The sequence below is a fragment of the Anoplopoma fimbria genome, chromosome 13 (genome assembly GCF_027596085.1).
Source record: "Anoplopoma fimbria isolate UVic2021 breed Golden Eagle Sablefish chromosome 13, Afim_UVic_2022, whole genome shotgun sequence".
NCBI lineage: Eukaryota > Metazoa > Chordata > Actinopteri > Perciformes > Anoplopomatidae > Anoplopoma > Anoplopoma fimbria.
The window spans coordinates 10133785-10159990 of record NC_072461.1 but is presented as its reverse complement, the minus strand read 5'-3'; the positions used below and the strand labels follow the sequence as shown (position 1 = coordinate 10159990).

Below are 26206 nucleotides of genomic sequence, written 5' to 3'. Positions count from 1 at the left end.
CATAGGTGTCTGCAGAGTGCTGAAGAAGTCTTTTTATATTTTTGAATTACTACGTCACAACTCTTAGTGTGTATGACGTATGACGCACGCCCCACCCCCTCAACGTCTTTCGGTCATTGTTCAGCTTGAGTTAGCTACTCTGCTAGGTGGAGGCTAGCCAAGATTACAGAGGTTTAAACTTGTCATGCGTGCATATTAACCCGTTAAAGTTTACAACCTGTATTTGAGAGCTTGCCAAAGAAACAATGAGCAAGAGGAAAGCGCCACAGGAATCCCCAAATGAGGGAATAACAGACTTTCTTGTCGGTAAGTGCAGAAGAGAGAAGCCTGAGCTGAGCTAACAGTAGCCAGCGTGACGCTCGGGTTCTGTTTTTAAATAAAATAGCCAAATAACTTTGCATAAGTAACGTCAGTGTGTATTTGTAAAACATGTATGCTTAATGAGGATGTTTCTGTCTCGCGTTTATCATCTGGTTTGTCTGAATGTATCTGTGTTTCTTAGCTCTGACATTTAAATGCCTCTTGCCTTCAGCTGAGTTGGCTGTTGTTAGTTTAAAATAGTGGCAATAAACTGCAGGAGTATGAGGTAAATATAAAGCCATACGATGTCTGACTTCTGTTTCCAGAGCTGGCCAATTACGAGAAAAACGTCAACAGGGCGATACACAAGTACAACGCTTACAGGTGAGGTGTGCTTTGTTTAAGGATGAGGGTTTCACTATTGTTGAAACAGCAATATGTAATTACAAATGTAATACTGTCGAAACAATACATCAATGTGTGAAGTTGGATGTCTATAGAGCATACACCCAATTGTCAGTTCGTTTAAAACCACAAAAAGATCATCACTTTATATTGAAACATTTGTTTTTTAATCAATTTGATGGTGATTTTTTTTAAGAAGATGTCGTTCAACTACAGCCTCCAAAATAACCATAAAGTTAAAATAACACTTCTCTAAAATGATTTGGAAATTTTAACCTTCATTGAGGTTAGGATTATTACATTGTTTGATACTGGCAACTGGGTTTATTATACACTTGATGCCATATGGATAAGGATGTTGTTTAGTAATTGGGATAAAAGGTGTTGCAATTTTAGCAGAAACGTTCTGTTGAGGCATCCAACAGAACTTTTCTGTCACCATCTGATTTATCTACTTTAAATATCTTTAACATCTCATTTAAACTTTATCCATCTTTTGCTTATTCCCTGTCTAGGAAAGCAGCATCGACCATCTCCAAGTACCCTAACAAAATCAAAAATGGCGAAGAGGCAAAGAAACTGGTATGTGTTCTAGATTTGGTTTTAAAGGTCTTCAGTTGTTGCCTTATTTTAAATAAAACGCTTCACACATGTGGAAATTTGACCTGGTGACAATGGTCCTAGTCCAACTGAAGTCACAAGTCATCGGAGTTCAAGTCAGTTAAGTTGCAAGTCTTTTTATAATATTGTCAAGTCGAGTCATCAAATTTGTGACTGGAGTCTGATTCAAGTCCAAACTTTGTGAGTCCAGTTATTACCATCAGCACCATCCGTATTACACTATTGTTCTTTAGTACAAAAGTTTCATATTGGATGTGTATCATGTCACCCTTTTGTTTTGGCTCGCATCCATGAAACTACTTGCTTTATGAAGAAATTCAAAAGTTTTCATACATGTCTGAAGGTAGGTTAGTGTAACCAATTGTCAGAATTATTGTCATAGAAGAATAATCGCTTGATTTTACAACATAAGCATAATAATCAGTATTTTACTTTTTAAACAGGGAGTCATGATAGAGTTTCGTGTTGGTAATTTCTTATGGTGATTATATCGGATTCACTAAGTCTAAAGTAATATCTTATTCTCTGTATTGAACTCAATCCAGAATGATGTTTTGGTCTCAGCTGCTTCACCGACAGTTTATTTCAGCGTTATGGTGCCTGGAAACTGGAAAGGTCTCCATCATTGTTAGTATTCCCTCGGCTAATGCGTCCATGTTGGTTTTGTGTGTTATGTGATGCCCTCTGCTCTAGCATTTGCTTGTCAACAGCACAACTTTGCACATCTTACATAACTGCTGCAGCTCACTCTATTCACCACCCTAATGCTTGTTTTCACTCTTGAACAGGAAGGTGTTGGAGCTAAAATAGCAGAAAAGATTGATGAGTTCCTACAAACTGGCAAGCTACGGAAACTGGAAAAGGTGAGTGTTGGGTCGTCGTAGTACAGGATCCATGCCACACTGTATAAATATCTGATTAGTAAAAGCTCAATTTAAATGTATTACACAAACTGACTTTTATATTTTCTTTTAGATCCGTAACGATGACACAAGCTCTTCCATCAATTTCCTCACCAGAGTCACCGGAATTGGGTAAGTCATTAAGTTAGGAATCTAAAATAAAAACCTGTTCAATGTTTTGTATGGACTTTCACTGTCAAATGCAACATGACTAATACAAATGCACAGGGTTACCAGTTCATAGGCCACTTCAGAGGCATGCTTGCATGATAACAAGCTTTTTGCCAGTGGAGTAGAGCGAGTTAGGAGAGAAAATAAAGAAATAAAACAGCACAAGCTTGCGATTTTAAGAAGACTTGCTGTGTATATAAAATGGATTTGTTAATCAAGGGGGTCATATCAGATTCAAACTATTCTTCAGTAGCCCAAACAACCAAGAGATGTCGTTTATTGAACAATTCAGAGATTTCGGGGTAATTCTCCCTGATAGACCCGCGGTCTATTCTGGGAGGATTTGCTGTAAAAAAAAAATTAGATTACTAGAAAAGGTTGAAAATTCAAAATGTATTGAAAAGAACTGGCAGTCAGACGGTAGCTCAACATTGCGTCACAGACAAAAATGAGGAAGGCTCAAGAATAGTAGAGAAGAGGGAAAAGCACACGCCAACAAAGAAGCCTCAGAAACAGAAGCTGTGCCAGACTCTCAGCCTGGCATCTCATACCAGTACGACAGAGGTCAATAATTAACATTTCACAGACCTCAAGGCAGAGTGCTTTTAATATATATATCGAACAGCGTTTATAGCAGTGTCAGTAATGCTGTAGCGGTCTGGACCCGGGCATGAGGGATACAGGAAAGGTTAAGGATGTTTCTGTAGTTTTACTGTATGTGCTTTATGTAACAATCTGCTTCTCTTGGGTCTTGACTTCAGCCCTGCTGCCGCCAGGAAGTTTTTTGAAGAAGGGGTGAAGACATTAGAAGGTTTGTTTAGTTTATTTATTAGAATTGTTTAAAAAGAATGTTTCCTTTTTATTCTTGGTCCTTGGTACTTCCAGATTTATTCAACATAGAGTATATTGCATGCTAAATACATGTATGTAATGTAGATTTAGATTTGGCGTGATTTGAAATGAGCAATGTTTGTATTTTTTTAGATTTGAAAAAGATTGAGCACAAGCTGAATCATCATCAACAGATTGGACTCAAGTAAGTTCAGCTGAATGCTCTTGTTTTTCTATAGTAGTTATGTTTTCTATCAAAATAAAATATGTTTGGATATCTTGAAGTGATACATGAGTTGTGTTTCATGGATTATTCTGTTGCCTTCAGGTACTTTGAGGAATTTGAGAAGAGGATTCCACGTGCTGAAATGGAACAGATGGAGGTGAAGATGAAGCATTTAAGTTTGTGTCGTCTTTTTATTAGTTTTTATTGAGAGTTTTCTTACACTGTGTGTTTTCTCTAGACTCTTATTCTTGGAGAGTTGAAGGAGATCGGCACAGAATATATTGGGACAATCTGTGGAAGCTACAGGAGAGGTAACATTTCCCCATTTGTGTTGATGTTCGGTTAATGACAGCAATTCAGACTCATCAAACTCACATGTTCATAATTTCCAGGTGCAGCATCGAGTGGTGATATTGATATTTTGCTGACCCACCCAGACTACACCTCTGATACTCAGAAGCAGGTGAGACTCTTCTCTACTGTAGCTAACTCATCCTGTAGCAATAGATAAAACATTACTGTTGTTATTAATGCGTTGCAGTGATATATATATTTTCAATTAATTTTGCTTCATTTATATTTTTCTCTTCCAGCCCAAGCTCCTTCATGCAGTGGTTGACCATTTGGAGTCCATTGGGTTTGTGACCGAGACCATGTCCAAAGGAGACACTAAGTTCATGGTGAGGCCGGTGCTTATTTATTTTATTTTGCTTCTCATCACTTTTCAATTATTACAAACCATTGACAATATCACTCTCAATGTGATGCACAATGTTTTTCTATCTTTTGTTGTCGTAATTTACTTTTTCTATTTTAGTTGATTTTTTTTTTGTAAAACTATATTTAGTTTGAATATCTTTATATTTTTATTCTATTTTTTAGTTTTTCTTCTGTTGTAATTTTTGATCAAATTTAGGCGCAAGAAATTCCTTTGTGTTTAAATAAAGTTCTGTCTTAATTGATCCTTTCTTTGGAGTGCTCAGCTGTATGTTTATGATGTTCTGGTAACGAGTTCGTACAGTAACTATACAGTCTATTAACCCAACCCATGAAGTGCATGCCTGTGGTCACCATGTGCTGGATCTTGTTTTCTAGGGAGTCTGCCAGCTGCAGCGGACTGATGAAGATGAGGAAGAATACCTTCACAGGCGTATTGATATTAGGTGCCCTACTTTCTGTTGCTTAGATCTATGATCTTCCAAAATAAAACATTGCCTCTACCTACTACAATACGAAACAAGCCCAGTTATGTTCAATTTGATATACTGCAAAAAACTGTAAAGAGGCAACCTTCTGTTTTATTTCCTTAATATTCAAACTGTATGTTCATCTGTTTGTTCCTGCTCTCTAACTGTCCTCTCTCCCTCTCCCTAAGGTTAATTCCCAAGGACCAGTACTACTGTGGAGTTCTGTATTTCACTGGAAGTGACATCTTCAATAAAAACATGAGAACTCATGCGCTGGAGAAGGGCTTCACTCTTAATGAGTACACCATACGGCCACTCGGGGTCACTGGTGAGTCTCAGTCAGATGTGACACATGACCTTGCTGACCTCTGTTTCAGCGCTGTCTCTCTTCTGGCTTCAGTAAGTAACCAATGATTCATGCTTTAAACGTTTAATATCAGCTTGTTCTCTCTCTGTGGATCTGTTGTAGGTGTGGCAGGGGAGCCTCTGATGGTGGATAGTGAGAGAGACATCTTTGAATACATCCACTACAAATACAGAGAGCCAAAGGAGCGCAGCCAGTGAAGCAAAGGTTTACAGTTACATCTTTATTTGAAGCTACAGCTTTCTAGCAAAGGAGATCAGAAGCATCTGTACAAATGTGTTGGTTTACCATTCAACTATGTTATTGAACACAAAACAACTATGAAAGTCATTGAATTTTTTTTTTGCTGTATCTTTCTATCAAGATGAATCCCCTTTTAATAACATTTGTACCTAAATGCACACACAACAAAATTGTTATTGTGTTTTTATCACAGGCTAATTCTGAATGTTCATGTATCCTCTTTTATTGTATTTTTGACCACACTTTAAGATTATACCATAACCTGAGGATTAAAACACAACATAAACAAGGAATACCACTATCATCAGGGCATTTTCCCTTGAAAGTAGTTCCCTTTAACAAACTGGCTGAGCTGAGGGGTTTTAATGGTTAATTGTTTCCCGTTCATTCAACAGTGTTGCTACTTTATGTTAGTAGTTAATAGTAGTTAGTAAAAAATCACTTCTGCATGGACATATGCATGTTTTTAAACCTGTAGTATTTCTCTTCAAATTAGGGGGCAAACTAATAATAATAATTCAAGATAAGAAATGCAATGATGCAAACATTATTTTCTGCTTCTGGGTGCTAATGATTTTTTTTTTTAAAGATAAATGAGATTGTTTGATATGTGAATATGACTGTTACACTGGTAGATATTATTGATCTCTCGTATGTGGTTGTGTGAACATGATGACGTGTTTCGTGATAGATACAAATTGACCAGGTTCCTGAAATACTGCTACAGTGTACCCTGGTGATGCAGATCTTAATCTGTAACACAAAACTTTAGGATTAGGACGTCGATTCAGTTTTGTATGTGGATGATTGCAAATATAGCTGGTAATATTTAAGAAAATAAAAATAAAATGATAACCAAATTATATGTCAATTTTCATTTATATAAATTTCCAATTTTTCTTTACACTCAAATTTAAAATTTAAATGGGTTTTATTGTAGCATCAATATAGACTGTCCCTTCTCAAGAAAATCGGAAAGAGCAGTTTGGCTACATTAGAAAAAAGTTAATTACGATATATTCTTTCTCAATATCACGAGAAACTACTGTTGTAGCAAATTAATCAATTAAATAAATGTTTTGTTGTTGGGGCTGGATTTTACAGTAGCATCTAGTACATCACAGTTTGGCCTAAACTTTGTTTTCATGTTTGAAAGTATGATATGCTTTACTATGAAATTTGTTTTTTGTATGGCATATTATTCCATGGCATACTATATACTGTGACTTTTTTCAGGCATACTTTACTATAACATTTTTAAGCCTCATGAGACATCATGTTATCAGGTTTTCCTTCCACCCGTTAGGTCCATTCTTGTGAACTCAATATCCCAGAAATAGTTGGAAGAAATTATTTTTCAAATTTGGCACATTTGTATGACATTCTAAAGGGATTTTTAATGACATTTTGATGGTGTTCTGTGCTATGAATGTTATGTTTTTTTTATTCTATACTATAAATTGACTTTCATGATTTTTTTCAACATACTATAGTATTATTTATTTGGCATACTATACTTTGAGTTTTTTTATTACTTTATTCTACATAATATACTATGACTATTTTATAACCTTTTTCAACATACTATTTGTTTTCAATGATTTTTTTTTAAATTACTATTGTACCAAATATATAATGACTTTTTTGGACAAATTACGACTTTTTACAACTTTTTTCCACATGCTAAACTATGACTTTTTGACATACTTTACTTTGACTTTTTGACATACTATACTATGACTTTTATCTTAATTTTATACTCTGACTTTATTATAACTTTTTCAGGCATACTATACTATGACATATTTTGGCATAATGTACAATATAGAACAAAAAACTCCTGCACACTGTCTTCTTCACTTGCATATAAATATATTTAAGTAACAACGTTTCAGTACGTAGAACTTCATCAGGTTATTTGTACATAATGTACAATTACTTTTTCTATATATTATACTATGATTATTTTCGACATGCTTGCTATGCCTTTTTCTACACGCTATACTATGACTTTTGGACATACTGTACTATGACTTTTTCTACATGCTAAACTAAGATTTTTCTAGACCCGCTATACAACACATTTTTCATGACTTTTTTGACATACTATACTGTGATTTTGTTCAACATAATCTATAATGATTTACATACAATACTATGTTCTTTACGACAAACTACTATGACTTTCCACAACATATTACACTTTGAATTTTTGACACATAACACTATGACGTTGTTCTAACTTTTTTTGACATGCTATTCTCTGACCCTCTAACCGTCTAACGCATACTATACTATGACTTTTTTATGACTTTTTCGACTTGCTATACTCTGACTTATTCAATATACTATACTATCACTTTGTCACGACTTTTTTGACAAACAACATTGTGATTTTTTTTATGACTTTTAAAAAATAAACTATTCTATGACTTTTTTATGACTTTTTTGACAAATTGTACTATTTCTTTTTATGACTTTTTCAACATAGTATAATATGACTTTTAATGACTTTTTTCGACATGCTAAATTAATGAGTTCGACAAACTATACTATGTTTTTTTATACCTTGTTATACTTTGACTTTTTGACAAACTATACCATGAGTTTTTTTTTTTTAACACTATAGTATGACTTTTTTTCGCCCTTCTAATCTATGACTTTTTTCAACATGATATACTATAACTTTTTATAACTTTTTTCGACATAATATATTATGACTTTTTTCGACATACTATACTATGACTTTGTTTGACAACTGTTAGATTTTTCAACATACTAAATTATGGCTTTATTAAAAGTGCTATACTATGCCTTTTTCTGACTTTTGTCAACATGCTATACTATGACTTTTTTCAACATACAGTACTATGACGTTGTCATGCTATTCTCTGACCCTTCAACGCATACTACAGTATGACTTTTTGATGACTTTTTTCGACATGCTATATTGTGAATTTTTCATGACTTTTTGACATGCTAAACTATGACTTTTTTTTCGACAGGCTATGCTATGAGTTCTTTGAACACTATACTATGACTTTTTTCGATATACCATACTATGATTTTTTTCAACAAAAAGTCATAGTCATTATGTTATATATAGTTTGTTTTTTCGACATACTATACTAAGACTTTATCGACATACCAAATTATGCCTTTTTTTGACATTACTATACTATGACTTTTTTTGACATACTATAGTATGATGTTTTTCAACAAGACTTTTTAATGACTTTATTTTGACATGCTATACAATGACCTCTTGACATACTACACTATGACTTTTTTCAACATAATGTACTATGAATTATTCAACATACTATACTATGACTTTTTAGAATTACTATACTATGACTTGTTTCGATATACTGTACTATGACTTTTTCATGACTTTTTTCGACATACTACTAATACTATGACTTATTTTCACAAACTATACTATTATATTTTTAAACATACTATACTATGACTTTTTTTACTTTTTTCGACATACTGAACTATGTCTTTGTAATACATTTTTCCAAGCTATACCATGTCTTTTTTCAACATACTAGACAATTAGTTTTTCTGACTTTTTTCAACATACTTTAATATAGTTATCTTCGACATACTATACTCTGACCTTTCTTTATTTTATTATAGTATGGATTTCTTTGGCATACTATCATATTACTTTTTATGACTTTTCTCGACCTACTATAATATGTATTTTATATGGGTATTTTACTTTCTATGACTTTGTTCAACACACCATACAATGCCTTCTTATGACTTTTTTCAACAGACTTTACCATGAATCTTTGACTTTTTCCTCCATTCTTAACAATGGATTTTGTTAGGATGTTCACTTGGAGGCTGGACATTAAAATCAGGAGGCTTGAGACAGTGGTTAGGTGCAAACCAACAAGATGTTTATTTCACCCACAAGTAACACAAAAAACATGAGATCTTGTGTATGTATCATGCGGTGGACCAAGGGCAGCATGTGGTCCTGGCAGCAACAGCGGTTGATGGAAACTGGCAGCCTTATATAGCCACTGACAATGACCTCAACTCCACCACAGTGTAGGGAACTCGGCCCCTCACCTGATATCAAGATTACCTAAACCACAACAAAAACATTAAAATACATTTCTATCACCCTAATGCCAATCATCTGCATGAACTCAATTTATGTTACACATTATAATAGAGTCATAGAAAGCCAGAACAGGAGTTCAACTGCACTAACATCACTCTACTAATTACCAAAATCTCTACTAAAAACTAAATTTGTGCTCACGTGGTCTGGGGACTCTTTTAACCCGAACACCCTGTAAAAGAGGTAAGTGAACACAGACATTACACATTATCTTACTGCACAATAAAGAAACTGTTTATACCGCATGTGTGTCTTATTTCTTTAAGCAGTCCTGTATACAAAGTGTGCTACAAAAACTAGTATTGGAGAGGACTTTCATTACAGCTTTATTCAACATACTATTCTGTGACTGTTTATGACTTTTTTTTTTTGACATACTATTTAATGGCTTTCTTCGAAATACTATATTATGACCTTTTTTAAATTATTAATATTAATTGTTTTCATTACTTTTTCGACATACTATACTATTTCTTTGTTTGACATACTACAATCAGGTCTTTTTATTACTTTTTTCGACAAACTATACTATGACTTTTTTCGACACACTTATGGTTTTCTTCGCAGTGCTATACTATAACTCTTTTGACTTTTCCACACACTATACTATGATCTTTTTTTTGACGTACTATACTATGACTTTTTTTCGAAATACTATACTAGGACTGTCTTTTCGACCATACTATACTATGACTTTTTTCCACATGCTATACTAATGACTTTTTTAATGATTTTCTTCAACAAACTCCGCTATAACTTTTTTCAACATACTATACTGTGCCTTTTCTTGTGATTTTTTTTGGTGACATACTATACTATGACTTTTATGACATGCTATACAATTAATTTTTTAGGATTTGTTTTCGACATACTATACTATGACTTTTTTTCGACATACTAAACTCTGTTTTTTAAACATACTACACTATGACTTTTATGACTTTTTTCTGACATACTATACTATGACTTTGTTCTGAATTTTCTTTTCATAGTATACTAAGTCTTTTGTAAGGCCTTTTTTTCTACATACAATACTATGAATTTTTAAGACATGCTTTACTATGACTTTCTTTCAATTCATACTAGGACTTTTTATGAATTTAATTGATATACCAAGCTATGACATTTTATGACATTGCTATGCTGTGACTTTTTTTGCCATTTCATACTATGACTTTATTCGTATTCTTTTAGACATACTGACTTTTTTCCACATGGTACACTATGACTTTCATGATATTTTTTTTGAGATGCTTAACTATGACTTTTTTTGACCTATTATACTATGACTTTATCATGTCTATTTCAAGATGTTATACTTTGACTTTTTTCGACATACCATATTATGACTTTTTTATGACTATTTTTGACATGCTATACTATGAATTTTTTAAACATACTATACTAGGACTGTTTCTCTGTTTCTCTATTTCTCTCTTTCTTACTCACTCACTCTCTCCATTTCACTCTCTCTTTCACTCTCTCCTTCTCTCTCTCTCTTTCTCTCTCACTAGATCTCTCTCTCTCTCTCACACACTCTTTCTCTCTCACTCACTCACACACACTTTCTCTCTCGCTCTCACTCCCTCTCTCTTTCTCTTTCACTCTTATCTCTTTCACTCACCCTTTCTCTCTTTCACTCACCCTCTCTCTCTTTCACTCTCTCTCTTTTTCAATCTCTCTTTCTCTCACTTACTCTTTCACTTTCTCTTTCTCTCTCACAAGCGCTCTCTCTCTCTTACTAGCTCACTCCCACTCTTTCTCACTCACTCACTCACACTCGCGCTCTCTCTTTCTCTCTCACTCACTCACACTCGCTCTCTCTCTCTCTCTCACTCACTCACACTCGCTCTCTCTCTTTCTCTCACTCACTCACACTCGCTCTCTCTTTGTCTCTCTCACTCACTCTCTCTGTCTCACTCACTCTCTCTCAGTCTCTCTTTCTCTTTCACTCACTCAGTCTCTCTCTTTCACTCACTCAGTCTCTATTTCTCTGTCTCTGTCTTTCTCTATCTCTCAATGCCTTACTTTCTCTCACACACAATTTCAGGTAGAACCTTCCCTGTGTTATCACCAGTTATGGCCAACAGTAACTCAGCACGACTACTATTAATACTACTATTAATACTACAACAACTTCTACTATTGCTGATTCGACAATTTCTTCTACTTAACCACTGATATTACTGCTGCTATGGATACTACTACCACTACTATAACTTCAGCTTCTAAAACTACTACTCTTCTTATGACTGCTTCTTCTACTATAACTACTACCTCTACAGTTTAACAGTTCAGCTTCCAGATTTTTCTTCATTGTATTTCAGCTCTTTGCTTCTTTTGATGATGCAGTTCATCTTCCATCTCTGCCAGTTTTAAAATTCAACTACCAGGTTTTTCAGCAGTGCAGTTCTTGGCTTTTGGGCTTTTTCAGGAAAGTCATTTGTAACTTCCACATTTGCAGCAATGCTCTGTGACTGATTTCAGCTTTCAGCATTCCAACGCATTTTCTGCAGGATTGTATTATTTATGCGATTGGACTTACTTTTTTTTTTCAAAGGAAACTCAAATGTACCTCAAATGAACCCCAAACTAACCCTAAATGAACCCCATTGATACAGCTGTCTCAAAACTGTTAATATATGCAACATCTTCGGGCAGTAGCACCCACACAGTCAAAATTTCTTGCGAAAATTTCTAGTTTAAACATACTATACTATGACCTTTTTCGTCATGCTATACAAGTAATTTTTTCGACACACTATGCTATGACTTTTTTGGACATACTTTAATATGACTTTTGTCGATATTCAATACTATGACTTTTTTGGACATGCTATACTATGACTTTTTAACATACGATACTATCTTTTTTAAACCTATTTTACGTCATGCATAACCATGACTTTTTTCAACATGCTACTTTTTTGAATTACTATATTATGCTTTTTTTCAACACACTATGGTATGACTTTTTTCTACATACTATACCATGACTTTTGTCGACATACTAAATTATGATTTTTTTAACACACTTTGCTATGACTTTTTTCTACATACTTTACTATGACTTTGTCGACATGCTATACCATTAACCTTTCCGGCATACGATGTTATGTCTTTTTTTGACCTACTATACTATTCATTTTTTCAACACACTATACTATGACTTTATACTACATGCTATACAATGTATTTCACATTCCTTACTATGACTTTTTCGTTACTTTTTTCAACATGCTATTTGATAACTTTTTAAAACTAAACAATTTTTTTAACAGACTATACTATGACTTCGTTATTTTTTTTGACATGCTACACTATAGCTTCTTTTTACTTTCTGACATACTATGTCTTTTTTTGACATACCATACTATGACTTTTTAGCTAACTTTTTTTGACCCTTCCAACATTATATTATATACTATACCATGAATTTTTGATTACGTTTTTTACATATTATTGTCTGACTTTTTTGACAGTCTGTAATATGACAACTTTTTTTAATATACTTTACTACATATTATTCCATGACTTGTATAGTCATGTAGGCGTATTGGTAGGCTACTATTACTTTTTTTTTAATGCACTTTTCATTACAAACACTACTGTGATATTTTTTATGAAAAATGTATGGCACTAGACCATAACTTTTTTCATGTGACATTTGTTGACATACTATATTGTGACTTTTTTATGATATACAATGCTATAACTGTTTATATATTTTTTAACATATATCACACATTATACAATGACTTTTGAATGAATTTGTATGGCATACTATACAATGCTGTTTATTATAAAAAGAATGATGACATACCATACTACTCCTTTTTTTACAACATTCTTATGACATACTTTACATACATGAGATTTTTGATTATTTTTTGATTATTTTGATTACTTTTTTATGACATAGTATATTATTTCTTTTTTAAGGACGTTTTTTTTGGCATGCTATACTATGCTTTTTATGACCGTATTATGAAATTACTCATTATTTATACACCACAGGTATAAGTTACCTATTATACGAGAAACGTTCCTAGATTTATAATTTAAGGAACTATAAAATAATAAATTAAATATTAAGTCGACATGTTAGTATATTCAATGTTGTGTGCAAAATGCAATAATTTTACATAAATACATTCCATATTTTGCCACAGTGCTATTGCCAATGAGTCATGAACCATTGGAGGCATGGACAATCTTGCTCATAACTTGCCCATAGCAAGTTATTTACGGTGGTTACCGCGGCAATGATCGTGTCGCAAGGCATGATGGTCTGAAATAAAATGCGGGTAGAAACACCGGATAGATAGACCTGCATAAGCCAATGACAGCACCCGGTGCAATAATACCAGCCAATTGGAAGACGTCAAGGCAGCAGTCTCTCACCCCTACACACCCACACTACTTTTGTGTCAACCACTTCGCGGGAGTTGTCACAACAGGAGCGGTCATCTATTTAAAACTAGACAAACACTAAACGGGAGACGAGTAAGTATATTTTAGAATATGGCATGTAGAAAGTGATATGGTGGTTAATGTATTTAGTTGTGGGTATTGTTAAACTGGGATCACCTGTGCTTACTGTTAGAGGGTGTGTTTTCCCTTTAGCGGGATGAATGAGCCGCTAACTAGTAATCGTGTTTCTTAACGTTGGCGAATCAACAGCTCATCATCGACGAGTACGCGCGTGGAGATGTGGTGCTCGCGAACCCACCACCGCTCGGTTAACGTTATTGTTATTATTTCAATGCCGCGTTTATTCAGGTGTCCTTCGTGCTGCGGGGCTCTACATGTGCATGTGTCGTAGTGTTCTTGTTGAAGGTAGAGACGAAACGACCCTCTCGAATGTCTCCCGTATCCATAGAAACTACGCAGAGCGCGCATCCACCGAGCTGATGGAAGTTGTTATGCAACACTTGTAGAAATGGCTAGTACAAATATCATGTGGCAGTTATTATGTAATGACAACTTCGTCACCAACTAACTCGTGTTTTTGTTGTTTTTTTACTTAACTGAGTGTCCAGACCCTGACAGTATGTCCTCTCTACGGTTTGGGTTTGTAGTCAGTCGATGCTGCTCAGGGTCTATTGCATTGTGTGCGTGTGTGTGTGCGCCAATGCGCGGCGTGAAGATGATAAATCCTCTGCTATGTTTTGGTTTCCCAGGGCAACCATGTCTGAAAGAAAAGCAGTGATCAAAAATGCCGACATGTCGGAGGACATGCAGCAGGACGCCGTTGAGTGTGCCACGCAGGCCCTGGAGAAGTACAACATCGAGAAAGACATCGCTGCATACATCAAGAAGGTAAAAGCTGCCGCTGACGCACCTCCGTAACTTCAGCCCACTGACGTGAACACAATCTAGTTTAGGTAAAACTGACAGCAACAAGTGGTGTGAGGCTATTTTGCACTCAGTGAACAACCATAGTTTTGCATAATTGACGTTAAACACCGAGCCCGGAATTTGTAATTGTTTCCACTCTTCCAGTTCCTCTTGGACTGACTGACTGACCGGCAGCAACCACATGCCCACATTTCTTATCTTCCTGGTGGCAATCCTGACCAGTGTAGTGAAGGGCACAGCTCGGATTGTCATAGCATCCCTTTTAAAACTTGAGTAACGCTGTATCATTTCCATCAGACACTCCCTGAGCCTTGGCGAGGGTCCACATTCCATTATTACTCGGGGAGTTTTCACAGCTAGGGCTTGTTGACTAAATTGTCCCAGTTTCTTGGAACCAACAGTTTCCCAATTTGCAAAATTGGCAATATAAGATACAGTATTTACACTGAAGATAATTTAAAGATTAGCCAACAAATCTGTTTTGAAAAGCTCAATTTAGGGGTACATAGTTAAATAGTGTATTTTTAATTTTATATAGAAGTCTTATCTTGGAAGATTTAATACATCTATGTGCTAAGGTGAAGCAAGTAAATTATACTGTTGATATCTCCTAACTACAACAATCGAATAATTGGAGGAAATTGTTTCACATGTTGAGATGTAGCATTGATCATATACTATTACTATCTTACATTATTAAGCAATGTATTCTCATCTTTTCTTCACAACTCCCAGCATGTCGGTCCATAAGTGTGTAATTAACAGATGTATTTTTTTTACCCACAGGAGTTTGACAAGAAATACAACCCAACCTGGCACTGCATCGTTGGGAGGAACTTTGGCAGCTACGTTACTCATGAGACCAAGCATTTCATTTACTTCTACTTGGGTCAGGTGGCCATTCTGCTGTTCAAGTCTGGCTGAGGGAACTCGTTTTCTCAACACCAGCTGACCATACAGTACTGACTGATGATTCGACAAAGGCACTTATCATTCCTTGGCAAGGGGCCGCTGCCTTTTTCTGTGCTGCTTTCTACTTTGTTCTGTTTTTGAGGATAAAAAAAACGTGGCCATGTTAAAGAGATGAAACACTTGTATTTATTTTTGTGTTGTTACATTAGACATGTCATTTTTTAATTAAAGCGTAGCTGTTAAGCTGTCTGGGTCCAATGCCTGGTGTGGTCAATTCATTGCACGGCTTCATTATACACCAATTGAACCAGGATATTTATACCATGACAAGATACTTGTCATGTTTTAATATTTGTACATTAATTGGTAGATGTTTGAAGTGTGTTAATATTACAAGTGGTAAGAAATAAACAATTTGCAGTATCCAGGGTAGTGAATCTACATATGTATATTTGACAATTCGACACCATATGGTATGGGGTTTGAAACCTATGGCACACCAAGAAAGTGTATTACAATATGTTAAGGTCACAAGCTCAATAACATTAGTACCTGCATCATGCAGGCAGCTATTGTGAGATTTTCCAGAAAAGCACCAACCTTCAAGACCCATTTCAGATGCTAATATAAAGTTAGTTGCAAAGAATAGTTTCATCTGCATGGTACCATAAAAACCTGATAATGCATACATTAAAAACCAAAAAGGTTAATGTGCATTTTTTTCTGTCAAAATACTTAATATAATCCATTTTATTATATAATGCATGGATGGCTGCAATTTAGAAGCCAGGTGACACTTGAGCCATCAATACACACCATTTTTTGCAAAAAAACAAGGCAAGAGAGGGGAATTATACGGTGGTACTCTTTATTACAACACATTTAGAAAACCAGCTTGTGTGGGTAGACACCATTGGACAAGCAGAAGGAAGAGCGCAGGTACCCTTTGAGTTGAGGTACTTTCTTGATGAGGGGCAGGAGCTGAGCGTCAACAGCCTTCTGGTCCTCTTTCCTCTGCTCGGTCAGCTGGTACTTCTGCAGATGGAGACGAGGGGAAGAACACCAGTGAGTCAGGTACCTTAAATATGATTGAAGTTGTATTATTATTAGTAGTAGGGCAATATTCAAGTTAGTTTACCTCCTTCTCTGTATCAAAGATCTCCCCCTCCTGGTGACGGGGCCTCCTCAGCTTCTTCTTCTTGAAGTAGGCATCGTTCAGAGTTTTGGGGATCTTCATGCCAGAGATGTCGATTTTTGTGTTGGTAGCAATGGAAAACTTCTGGTGAGCCCTACGTAGGGGTACTCTGTTCAAAGCAAGAGGGCCTAGAAGTATGCAAAAAGTAAAAATATTAGAGATGCAGTATGGTAAATGACCACCATCTTACTATAGCACAGTTGCTGTGCATAACTGAACATCAATCTAAACCACCAAGAAGTGTCATCCTTACCGGTGACAAGCAGGAGACCACTGGAGAGCTGCTTCAGGAACACCACGCGCTAAAGAACAAAAACAAGTTCTCTTTAGTATAAAGATCTTGTATTTAAGGTTTGCACACCAATGACCTCATAATCACACATGTGCCACTGTGATGAGACATTTAATATCTGCAATCCACATTGATGCCAAGCAATAGATGGCAAAAAATACATCTACTTGACACACTCTTAATCCATTATGAGCGCTCTCTGCCCGTCAGATTTCAGATTCACAGCTGAAACATTATTTAGGTCAGCTACTGCTCAAAGTGTGTGTGGGCACACTAGCATGCCTCCATAACTTGCCCATGTAGCGTTAGAGTGTGGGAGGGAGGGACAATGTCTGTGGTACCGAGGGTGTGATTATAAAGATGTGTCAAGCACGCTTGTTAGAAAATACATTTTTTTAATGCAGAATAAGGATGCACCACTGATATACCACTGAAGGGAAGGCTCAATAGCCTCAGACACCGTGCTTTCTATGAATCTCTTCAAAGCCGGACTGCTCTGCTATCATGTTGGTTATATAACACTTTAAGTTTAATCTATGACAGTTCAAGAAAAGACAACCTCTTTTACCATTAGAGAATCCTGCCAAAGTCTGTTCGAGATGGTGTACAGTGAAGTGTTAATAGATTTAAAGAAAGCCTCTGTGGCATTTCTCTTAATCCCTTGTTTTTTTGCATCAAGACTCATCCTTAGAATCCATTGTGGATTCTAAGGATCCGCATTTCACAATATAAATAGTACTCCTTTATCCAAAATAGTTATTTGCCATTATTAGCAAATACACTGTGTTTAATTGCCAGTTAAACTATAAAACTAACTCAGTATTGATGCTAGAAGTGTTCTGACATTCCTAGACATGGGAAAACTACCACGACGTTGCAATTATTTTAGTGCCCAACAATAATAATTTGACAGCATGAAGTTTTAGTGTAGTGTAAAAATTTCTGTTACCAACATTAGATGTAAACGAGCTTTTTAACTACATTTAACATATTTTGTTCTTTGTTTAGCTGCAAGCCTACTGATATTCTTAGCTTTAAAATTTTGATGGAGATGTCCTTTTGTGATCCAAAAACAATATGAAATATGGATCACAATTTCTATATTTGCAGATCATAATTACTAATACTTGTCAAATGTTATTACTTCTGCATCTGTCTGTATGACATCATGGCTTATCGATCATACAAGGGCTATTAAATATTCACCTGTTAAGCTTAGCCAAAGCCCTAGAAGCATTTTGCTACTCCTTTAGACACTTAACATTTTACAGCCTTTGCTGTGCCATTTCTGCTAATCCATAAGAACATGGAAATAATTGTCAAGATGTGCTAGAAATTGTTCTCACCTTTCCACGATGGCGACCAGTGAGCAGAATGAGGACAGTTCCTGGGGTGATGGAGCTGCGCAGCTTCCTCTTGTGCTGGCTGAAGGGTTTCTTTCCGTGGCTCTTCAGCTTACGGGGAACATCCTCTGTGGGGTAGTAGCGAGGCTACAAGCAGGAGCACATGAAAATACATATAACAATTTTAAATACATTACACCATTGCTTTATCAGCTAATTTGACATGTTATGGCATGTCAACTGACTCACTGTGCCTGGAATACAAACGCTGCACACCAATTGTACCAACAATAGTGACAAAATTCTCAATTTGGTACACAATGGAGTAATTTCTCAGTCAGGCACACATTCAAGATTGCCTAAATGTGTGTGCTACTTCATGTTGAATTCAATTTCTGTCAGCATAATGACATTTACAGTTCCAACTAAATCAAACAAAGTAAAATCTTTGGGGACATTATATTTTATCTCAATTACCATCTTGCGCAGTTTGACGACACGGGTGCCTCCATTCTTGTCTCCTCCAACTGTCTTGACAACAGTTGCCTGAGGCTTCGTCTTAATCTTTTTCTCCATCTGAAACAAGAGCATATTGTCAATACAAGATGCAGTGAACAATAGGATATGTATTCTTTACCATTCATTTTGTTGGGTGTCACAGATGTGCCCTCACCTTGGTCTCAGTGATCTTTGACTTGCGCTTGTACATGGCCCTGCGGGCGTACATAGCAGACCGGGAGTAACGGCCAATGCCCCGGGCCAGAACCGGGTTCCGGCTCCCGTGCTTCTTCTTGGAAGCCTTTTGGTCTCCCTCTGCCATCTGACACAAAGAAAAGTAAAACAAAGGTTAGTATATGGACTGCTGCAATATTGCATGTAATGACAATGTCAACGGATTATATTTGAAATGAGTCACTTTTAATAAACAAAATATCCAGCTTTGGTTGGACAGTGCATCGTATACTGTTGAGCAGCCCTATGGTTCTGGTATCATGTACAGAGAAATAGCTGTTCCAATACTACTACAGCCTTTATGAAAAGAGTGGTCCTTATAGACATTATACAATACATATGTAAAGCGTACATAACAAAGCTTGGTTAACGTCTAACGACTAACTCAGTCGTTTATGTAAAATTGAGAAAATGTGTTTGGTAGAGCGCCTAACACCGCAGCCACCGCCAGTGCACAACAGGCATGAGACGTAACATTCACTAGCAATTAGCAACACAGCACAGAGGAAACACCTTACTGGGTCGCAAATCACTTGTCTTCTCAAAATTACAATTTAATGTTTTAACTGAGAACTTAGTATGTGACGGAGGGATTGTATGGTTGAACAGCACAGCAGACTAACGACAACACGTTTGTGTTAGCAAGCTAGCAAGCGTTACAGCACGAAGGCTAGCCGGCGGCCTAGGACTGCAGATACAGCAAACTGTTCATTATTACAGAAACACGACGGATTAATCAGAGTAATAACGATGGCTAACGCAATGTTGTAATACAAGGATTGGTTTCCTGATATTTGGAGACAGGATTTTAGATTCTGTAACGCAGATGAACACAGATTTTATTCCAACAGAAATATGAAGGCAAGGCCGTCTTACCTTTGCTACGAAAAAAAGAACGACATCCGGGGACGTGACGGATATAAGGACGCCGCACGATGACGTTTACGTAATTGCGTAACATTTCAAGGAGGTATTGGTTATTGTAGTCCTGCATATATTTGCCCTTAATTCTCACTGTAAATTTGAAATAAAATCAACATTGCAATTGTTTTTTTTAACAAATACCATGATAACGTTCTTTTATAGTTATTTTTCAGTTGCTTTGATAAACACATTTATCTATATATATTATTGTTTTATCTGCTGATACAAACAATAAAACAATTAATGCTTGCATAGAGCTTCTTAATAAATAAACACAAGAAAAGAATAACAAACAATGTTGCCAACTTAAGATAGTTGTTACTAACATTGAGTACATCAATGTCTCATATCAAATATGACTGAGTACATTTAGTACCCCTCTCTCTATGGTGATATGTTAGCATTTAAAAAAAACCATTATGAGCATATATAACAAAACAATCAAAGGTTACTACTTCTTTAAAGATTATGATTATGATTGTTAGAATTAAAACTGCCATTGAAACAAAAATAAGTGGCTGTTTATTAATTCCCTGCTAATTCCCTGTAAATTTCCCCGCTGCGGGACTAATTAAGGATTATTTTATTTTATCTTAATCTAGGAAAAAAATGATTCTGTCAAGGCCTGATAATGAAAGCTTCAAAATTCAATTTTTGAAAATGTTATTTATTGAGATTCTTTAACACAGAAATACAAAATCATTTTTTGCTGGAGCCATCACAGGAAATCCTTATTTTCTGGAAATATAATCCCTTTTAATGGAGTGATAGAGAAGATTTTAAGGCAAACATCAATCTAAAGTCCCCTTTAGACCCCACTTTAATGCAAAACAAACTATGAGTTAATAATATGCTACACATGTAAAGTGACCAAGGACCTAGTCCTGTGTCTAGGGCACATACACATACAGTCTCTTGCACTCTTGTGCAACGACCAAAGAAATATGCAGTAGCTCTTTATCTTCACAGGGCTTCCAACACAGTACTGGACTGAAACATTTATTGCACTTTGGAGCATTTGACATTTCATATGTACGTGAAAAGGATTTAAAAAAATCTTCTTTTAGCATGTGTCACCCATGCATGTCAACGGTGAGGCAAGACATTCTTCAGCAGTAATTCTTCTGATACTGGCAGCTTCTTGGGTCAGTACTTTTCCAGGATGATGGCGATACCCTGACCACCACCGATGCAGGCAGAGCCAACAGCGTACTTGCCTCCCCGTCGCCTGTCAAAAACAAAGTTCATAATTGAAGCTACCTAATATGCAGAAATATCACCGCATTACAATAACCACATAATATTTACAACTGTAAATACGAAAAGAAAAAATTACCTGAGCTCATGAACCAGGTGGGCAGTGATACGTGCTCCAGAAGCACCAAGAGGATGTCCGATGGCAATAGCTCCACCGTTAACGTTGCTTTTTGCTGGATCCAGTCCAAGAGCCTTAGCAACAGCCAGATACTGAGGGGCAAAAGCCTCGTTCACCTGTGCAAAGCAAACGACATTAGTGACAGAGCTGGGTAATAACAACTAGAAAGGTGCACTTTGTAATGTGAAGTTCTCTGACCGGTGTGTCTGCAACAACCACTGTTGTATTGTGTGACTGAATAAATATAACCCACAATTGGCTAATCCCCGTCACACATGAATGTGCTGTTAGGATTCGTAAAACACGCAACCACGAGAGGTCTTTGAGCATGCAGCCATAACTGTGCACCCAAAATATTTTGCCGTTTGCTGCGGCAGAATGCGAGATTAGCCGTGGACAGACCAAGAGGTGCACACACACTCATGGACCCACGCAAACCAGACTGATCGCATGATCCCCCAGGCGTAGATAATATATATATCAGTCACAGGGGACATTTCACTTTTACTTCTGATACTTAAATTATATTTTGCTGATAATACTTATGTACTTTTATTTAAGTACATTTTTTAATGTGGGACTTGTAATGGAATAGTTATTAGATGTGCGTATCGGTGCTTCTACTTAAGTAAAGAACCTGAGTAATTCTTCCACTATTGATGAAATATATCACACATTCATACGGAGGTAGTCACAGATATAATTGTTTCACTGATAACAAACCTCGACAAGATCCATGTCGTTGAGAGTCAGACCAGCTTTTTTTAGAGCTTCTGTTATTGCTGGAACGGGACCTAAGATGATTAAAAGAAACCAGAAATTCTTACTTTAAAATAACCAATGTCAAATACCACAACAGTTGAGTTAGTCATTCAGTTCTTTTAATTCAAAGAGATTAAATTACATCTCCATATCAGTGGTGTCACTTACCTATTCCCATAATGCTCGGGTCACAGCCTGAAACATGATAGGCCACAATTCTGGCCAGAGGAGTGAGCTTGTGTTCATTCAGCGCATCTTCACTTGCAATCACCACGGCAGCAGCACCGTCAGATACACCCTGGAGATCAGGAAGAGAGTAGTAGATTTAGTAATAGTCAGTTACTTCCCATGGTGGCAGACAGTAACAATAGTTGCATGATTTTAACATCAATATACATTTCACTGTAAATCAAGCTGTTAAAATCCAAAGGAAACTGATCCAAGTCATAAGTCCTTTATAAAAATGTAATGTCTTTCAAATGAAGTAAAAGAGACCATGAAAAATAAACTGACCACCTTAGATCCTGAAGTTAAGCCTTTAAGTCTCCGGCCGCGCAAGTTGAACCCACGGCCCCCAGGCCCCCTGTGTGATTCAAAAATGAGCTTACCACTAGAGCCCCTAGGCCCCTGGCGCTTCAAGCAGGATTTGACCACAAGGGCCCAGGGCACCTCGGCACCTGGCGAGTGAGGGTCCCTCAGCCCTTAAAGCATAAGTTGACATATCGGGACCCAGGCCCTGCAGCACCTGCAATGTGAGGCCCCTGGGTGCTTGCAGTTTAATTTTGCTCTCAAAATGCAACAGATTCATGCATTCAGCGTTAAAACTTACAAAATGTTCTTCCGGGTGAGAATGCCCCTGGGCCCCCCCCTGGAGGGTCCGAGGTCCACACACCACAGTATTACAAAATCCTGTGGGAAACACTGCTGCCTAAATTCCCAGACTCACTCTCAGCCAGGCTGTTTAGCTCAGCCTGAGCAAAGATAATGTAACGAGAGCCTTTAATTAAGTAAGAATCATATTTAAAAAGGTAAAAACCTCGAAACACATGTACTAGTTAGACATATGGCTGTCGGCATGAACTCACCGAAGCGTTAGCAGCAGTAACGGTCCCTCCCTTCTTGAAGACAGTAGGCATTTTGGCCATCTGTTCCAGAGTGGTCTGTGGACGGGGATGTTCATCGTGAGTCATGGACACCTTGCCTTTCCTAGCTTTCACATCAATGGGAGCAATTTCCGCTGTGTAGTAGCCAGCCTCGTGAGCTTTAAGTAGAAAAAAAAAAAAAGGTACGATTTAACTTTTATGACTGATTAGCAAAGTTAACTCTTTAACGAGGTGAGCAGATTGTGAATACAACAAATACATATCAAAGAACGAAACCTGTCTTACCTGCCTTCCACCTTTGCTGTGTCTGGTATGCATAGTTATCAACTTCTTCTCGTGTGATCTGGTATTTCTCTGCCAGGTTTTCTGCTGTGATGCCCATCGGGATTTTGATGTGCAGGTCAGTCAGGCCCGCCCACAACGTGTCCTCTAGCTGTCAGGAAGACGAGGCAAGGTTTTTATTTTTATCTTTGCATCAAAAGGTTCTGGAGTTATAAAAACAAGCGGTCTTGGCGTCTCGTGTACATTTGTGTCAAGTGTTTGGGGATTTGCGAGTAGAGAAAAATCAAAATAAAATCAACAGGTAGCAAACCTTGAGATCGGTTCCAAACTTTGTACCAAATCTTATGTTGCGAACAGCGTACGGGGCCTGACTCATACTCTCTGAGCCTCCGCACAGGACCACCTCTGAATCCCTGAGGCAAATCTCCTACAAGAACACAAGGAAACGGGGTTTGGTTTTTGGAGCAACAAGAAAAAATATTAGACACATTATGTGCAATTGATATATTGTGCTTTTATAATGTATGCTCTTTGTATTTTACAAATATACAGAAGTGTCCATAGTGCATTATATTATGGTTCATTCTTGTATTTCTGCCAGAATGTTTTGGTTCTTGGTGGAGTGCTTACTTGAGCGCCATTGATGATGGACTGGAAACCAGATCCACACAGTCTGTTCACAGTGAGAGCAGGCACTGGGATCGGAACACCACACCTCAGACCCACATGACGAGCAATGTAGGGTGCATCAGCTGAGCTCTGAAATTAGGGATGTGGATCAAGAGAAATTATAAAAGGTGAGGGGCCAATCCAAGTGCACTAGTCAAGCTTTTAATGTGACTGTAGTAGTGATCTGTTTATTGTAGCTAATAGATTTGTTAGAGTTTCGGTACCTGCATGACATTTCCCATGATGACACTGTTTACAAGTTCTGGAGCCACGCCCCCTGCTGCGAGGGCGGCTTTGGCTGCATGCTCGGCCAAGTCTGTTGCACTGTGATCCCTCAGCACGCCACCATAGGTGCCAAATGGAGTGCGCTTGGCAGCTACAACAAATACACCTGCAGAGCAAACAGAGTTTGCATTCAAGCCAGTGCATTGAGATGCAGAAAATTAAGATGGCGTATAAGAGGGAAACTAACATCAGATGGATCAAGTTGGACTGGAGGGACAAGAGGAGTATGTAACTACATCTGGATTTTTTAATTCTCAAGGTAGAGTATACATCTCTTTACCAGGAGGACTTCTTTCATACACAGGCATCAAAACACTTCATGTTCAGGGATTATGGAGTTTTATCAATCTTTTTCTTGTTTAACAAATTCGAAATTATGCCTATCGAAAAGAGCAGTAAATAATAACAGGGAAACTGGAACATTGTGTTTTCTTCTCTGAAAGAAACATACTGTATAATAGACAAAGTGTTTAAATCTTTTGCAATTTGCTTCATGTGCAAATCCTCAGATAGAGAAAAATAAGTAATTTAAATGTCCTATTATTATACACCAGTATGTACTTGCTTAACTGGAGTGACAATAAACATCTTTAATCCTGTTATAGTAGCAGCTGACTCGTGCTGGTTGTGTTTAGTGTTCTGTAACTTGTACAGTTGTATTTGCTCAAGTAACTGTATTTAAGTTTGGAGGTACTTCTTTTTTACTTGAGTTGTCCCCTTTTATATTACTTAACACTTCCACTCCACTAAATGTCAGAGGGTAATATTGTACTTTTTACTTCACTACATGTATCTGAGATCTGTTGTTACAACTAGTTACACACCCAAAAAATGTTTTTACATAAAAAAACTGTATTCAGACTAGATTCAACTACCCTAAAGTAGTTAGTATGCTGCAAGTTGAACTGCCACACCGCTGCTTACACGTTAGTGACACAATATTTATAACCCAATACTGTATTTGTAATGATAATGTAATGCCTTACTAAACTTAAAATCAATCAATTTTTTATATTAAAATGCCAACAATAAGTGGTATAACCCTTTACTAGTTTTCTCTGGAATAAGTCACTTCGTTATGAATTGCTTTACTTCTCCTTTCCTTCCCTCCATCAATGGAGGTAATAATTGTTATTTTCACTTCAGTGGATCGAAAGGTAATTGTGGACAAGCTGTTAATGATCTTGACACCATCTTGTCACCTTTCACCTACATCGCAGTGGCGTGTGATTAGAAAAACACATCTTCTGATTTATATACAAATATATTTACAAAAAAATCAACTTTAAGAGATGACATCATTCATTTTAAGTCACTGATAATCTTAAACTGCGACACAAATAAGAGATTTTTAGCCATAACTTTTAGGTCCACCTGCTTTTTCCGCCTCCTGCTGAACTGAAGCATGTTTGTTTACCTCTGAGAAGCGCCATGATGCAGGATTATCACACCACCACTGTCCGGATCAAACTCTTCGACCAATATCTTCTTGTGGCACTCTGACTTCTCTCAATGGAACCGTGGTGAATGATGAAAAAAACCTGCGACCTTTCCCCTAAATACTACAGCAGCACCTG

The 26206-nt window shown here is 36.8% G+C and overlaps 4 protein-coding genes across 4 annotated transcripts; 2 read left to right on the top strand and 2 right to left on the bottom strand.

Moving 5' to 3' along the window:
- Positions 1-124: 124 nt before the first annotated feature.
- On the top strand, positions 125-6101 carry polb (polymerase (DNA directed), beta). The gene is made up of 14 exons (XM_054610988.1): positions 125-306; positions 627-684; positions 1221-1287; positions 2115-2189; positions 2302-2360; positions 3161-3210; positions 3384-3435; positions 3559-3613; positions 3695-3767; positions 3849-3919; positions 4050-4136; positions 4552-4619; positions 4832-4971; positions 5113-6101. The coding sequence occupies exons 1-14, from the start codon at positions 246-248 to the stop codon at positions 5205-5207; spliced, it is 1011 nt and encodes a 336-aa protein (XP_054466963.1). The 5' UTR covers positions 125-245; the 3' UTR covers positions 5208-6101.
- Positions 6102-13799: 7698 nt separating this feature from the next.
- dynll1 (dynein, light chain, LC8-type 1) lies at positions 13800-15925 on the top strand. Its single transcript, XM_054610491.1, has 3 exons — positions 13800-13900; positions 14578-14716; positions 15542-15925. Exons 2-3 carry the CDS (start codon positions 14585-14587, stop codon positions 15677-15679), a joined length of 270 nt encoding a protein of 89 aa, XP_054466466.1. The 5' UTR covers positions 13800-13900; positions 14578-14584; the 3' UTR covers positions 15680-15925.
- A 593-nt stretch (positions 15926-16518) lies between these two features.
- rpl6 (ribosomal protein L6) lies at positions 16519-19342 on the bottom strand. The gene is made up of 6 exons (XM_054610490.1): positions 19171-19342; positions 18975-19073; positions 18501-18644; positions 17116-17164; positions 16806-16990; positions 16519-16702 (listed from the first exon to the last, which is right to left on the bottom strand). Exons 1-6 carry the CDS (start codon positions 19315-19317, stop codon positions 16550-16552), a joined length of 777 nt encoding a protein of 258 aa, XP_054466465.1. The 5' UTR covers positions 19318-19342; the 3' UTR covers positions 16519-16549.
- A 1467-nt stretch (positions 19343-20809) lies between these two features.
- Positions 20810-26186, bottom strand: acaa2 (acetyl-CoA acyltransferase 2). Its single transcript, XM_054611099.1, has 10 exons — positions 26047-26186; positions 24569-24735; positions 24306-24434; positions 23986-24102; positions 23679-23826; positions 23376-23551; positions 22459-22588; positions 22252-22322; positions 21490-21644; positions 20810-21381 (listed from the first exon to the last, which is right to left on the bottom strand). The coding sequence occupies exons 1-10, from the start codon at positions 26060-26062 to the stop codon at positions 21300-21302; spliced, it is 1191 nt and encodes a 396-aa protein (XP_054467074.1). The 5' UTR covers positions 26063-26186; the 3' UTR covers positions 20810-21299.
- Positions 26187-26206: the final 20 nt, after the last annotated feature.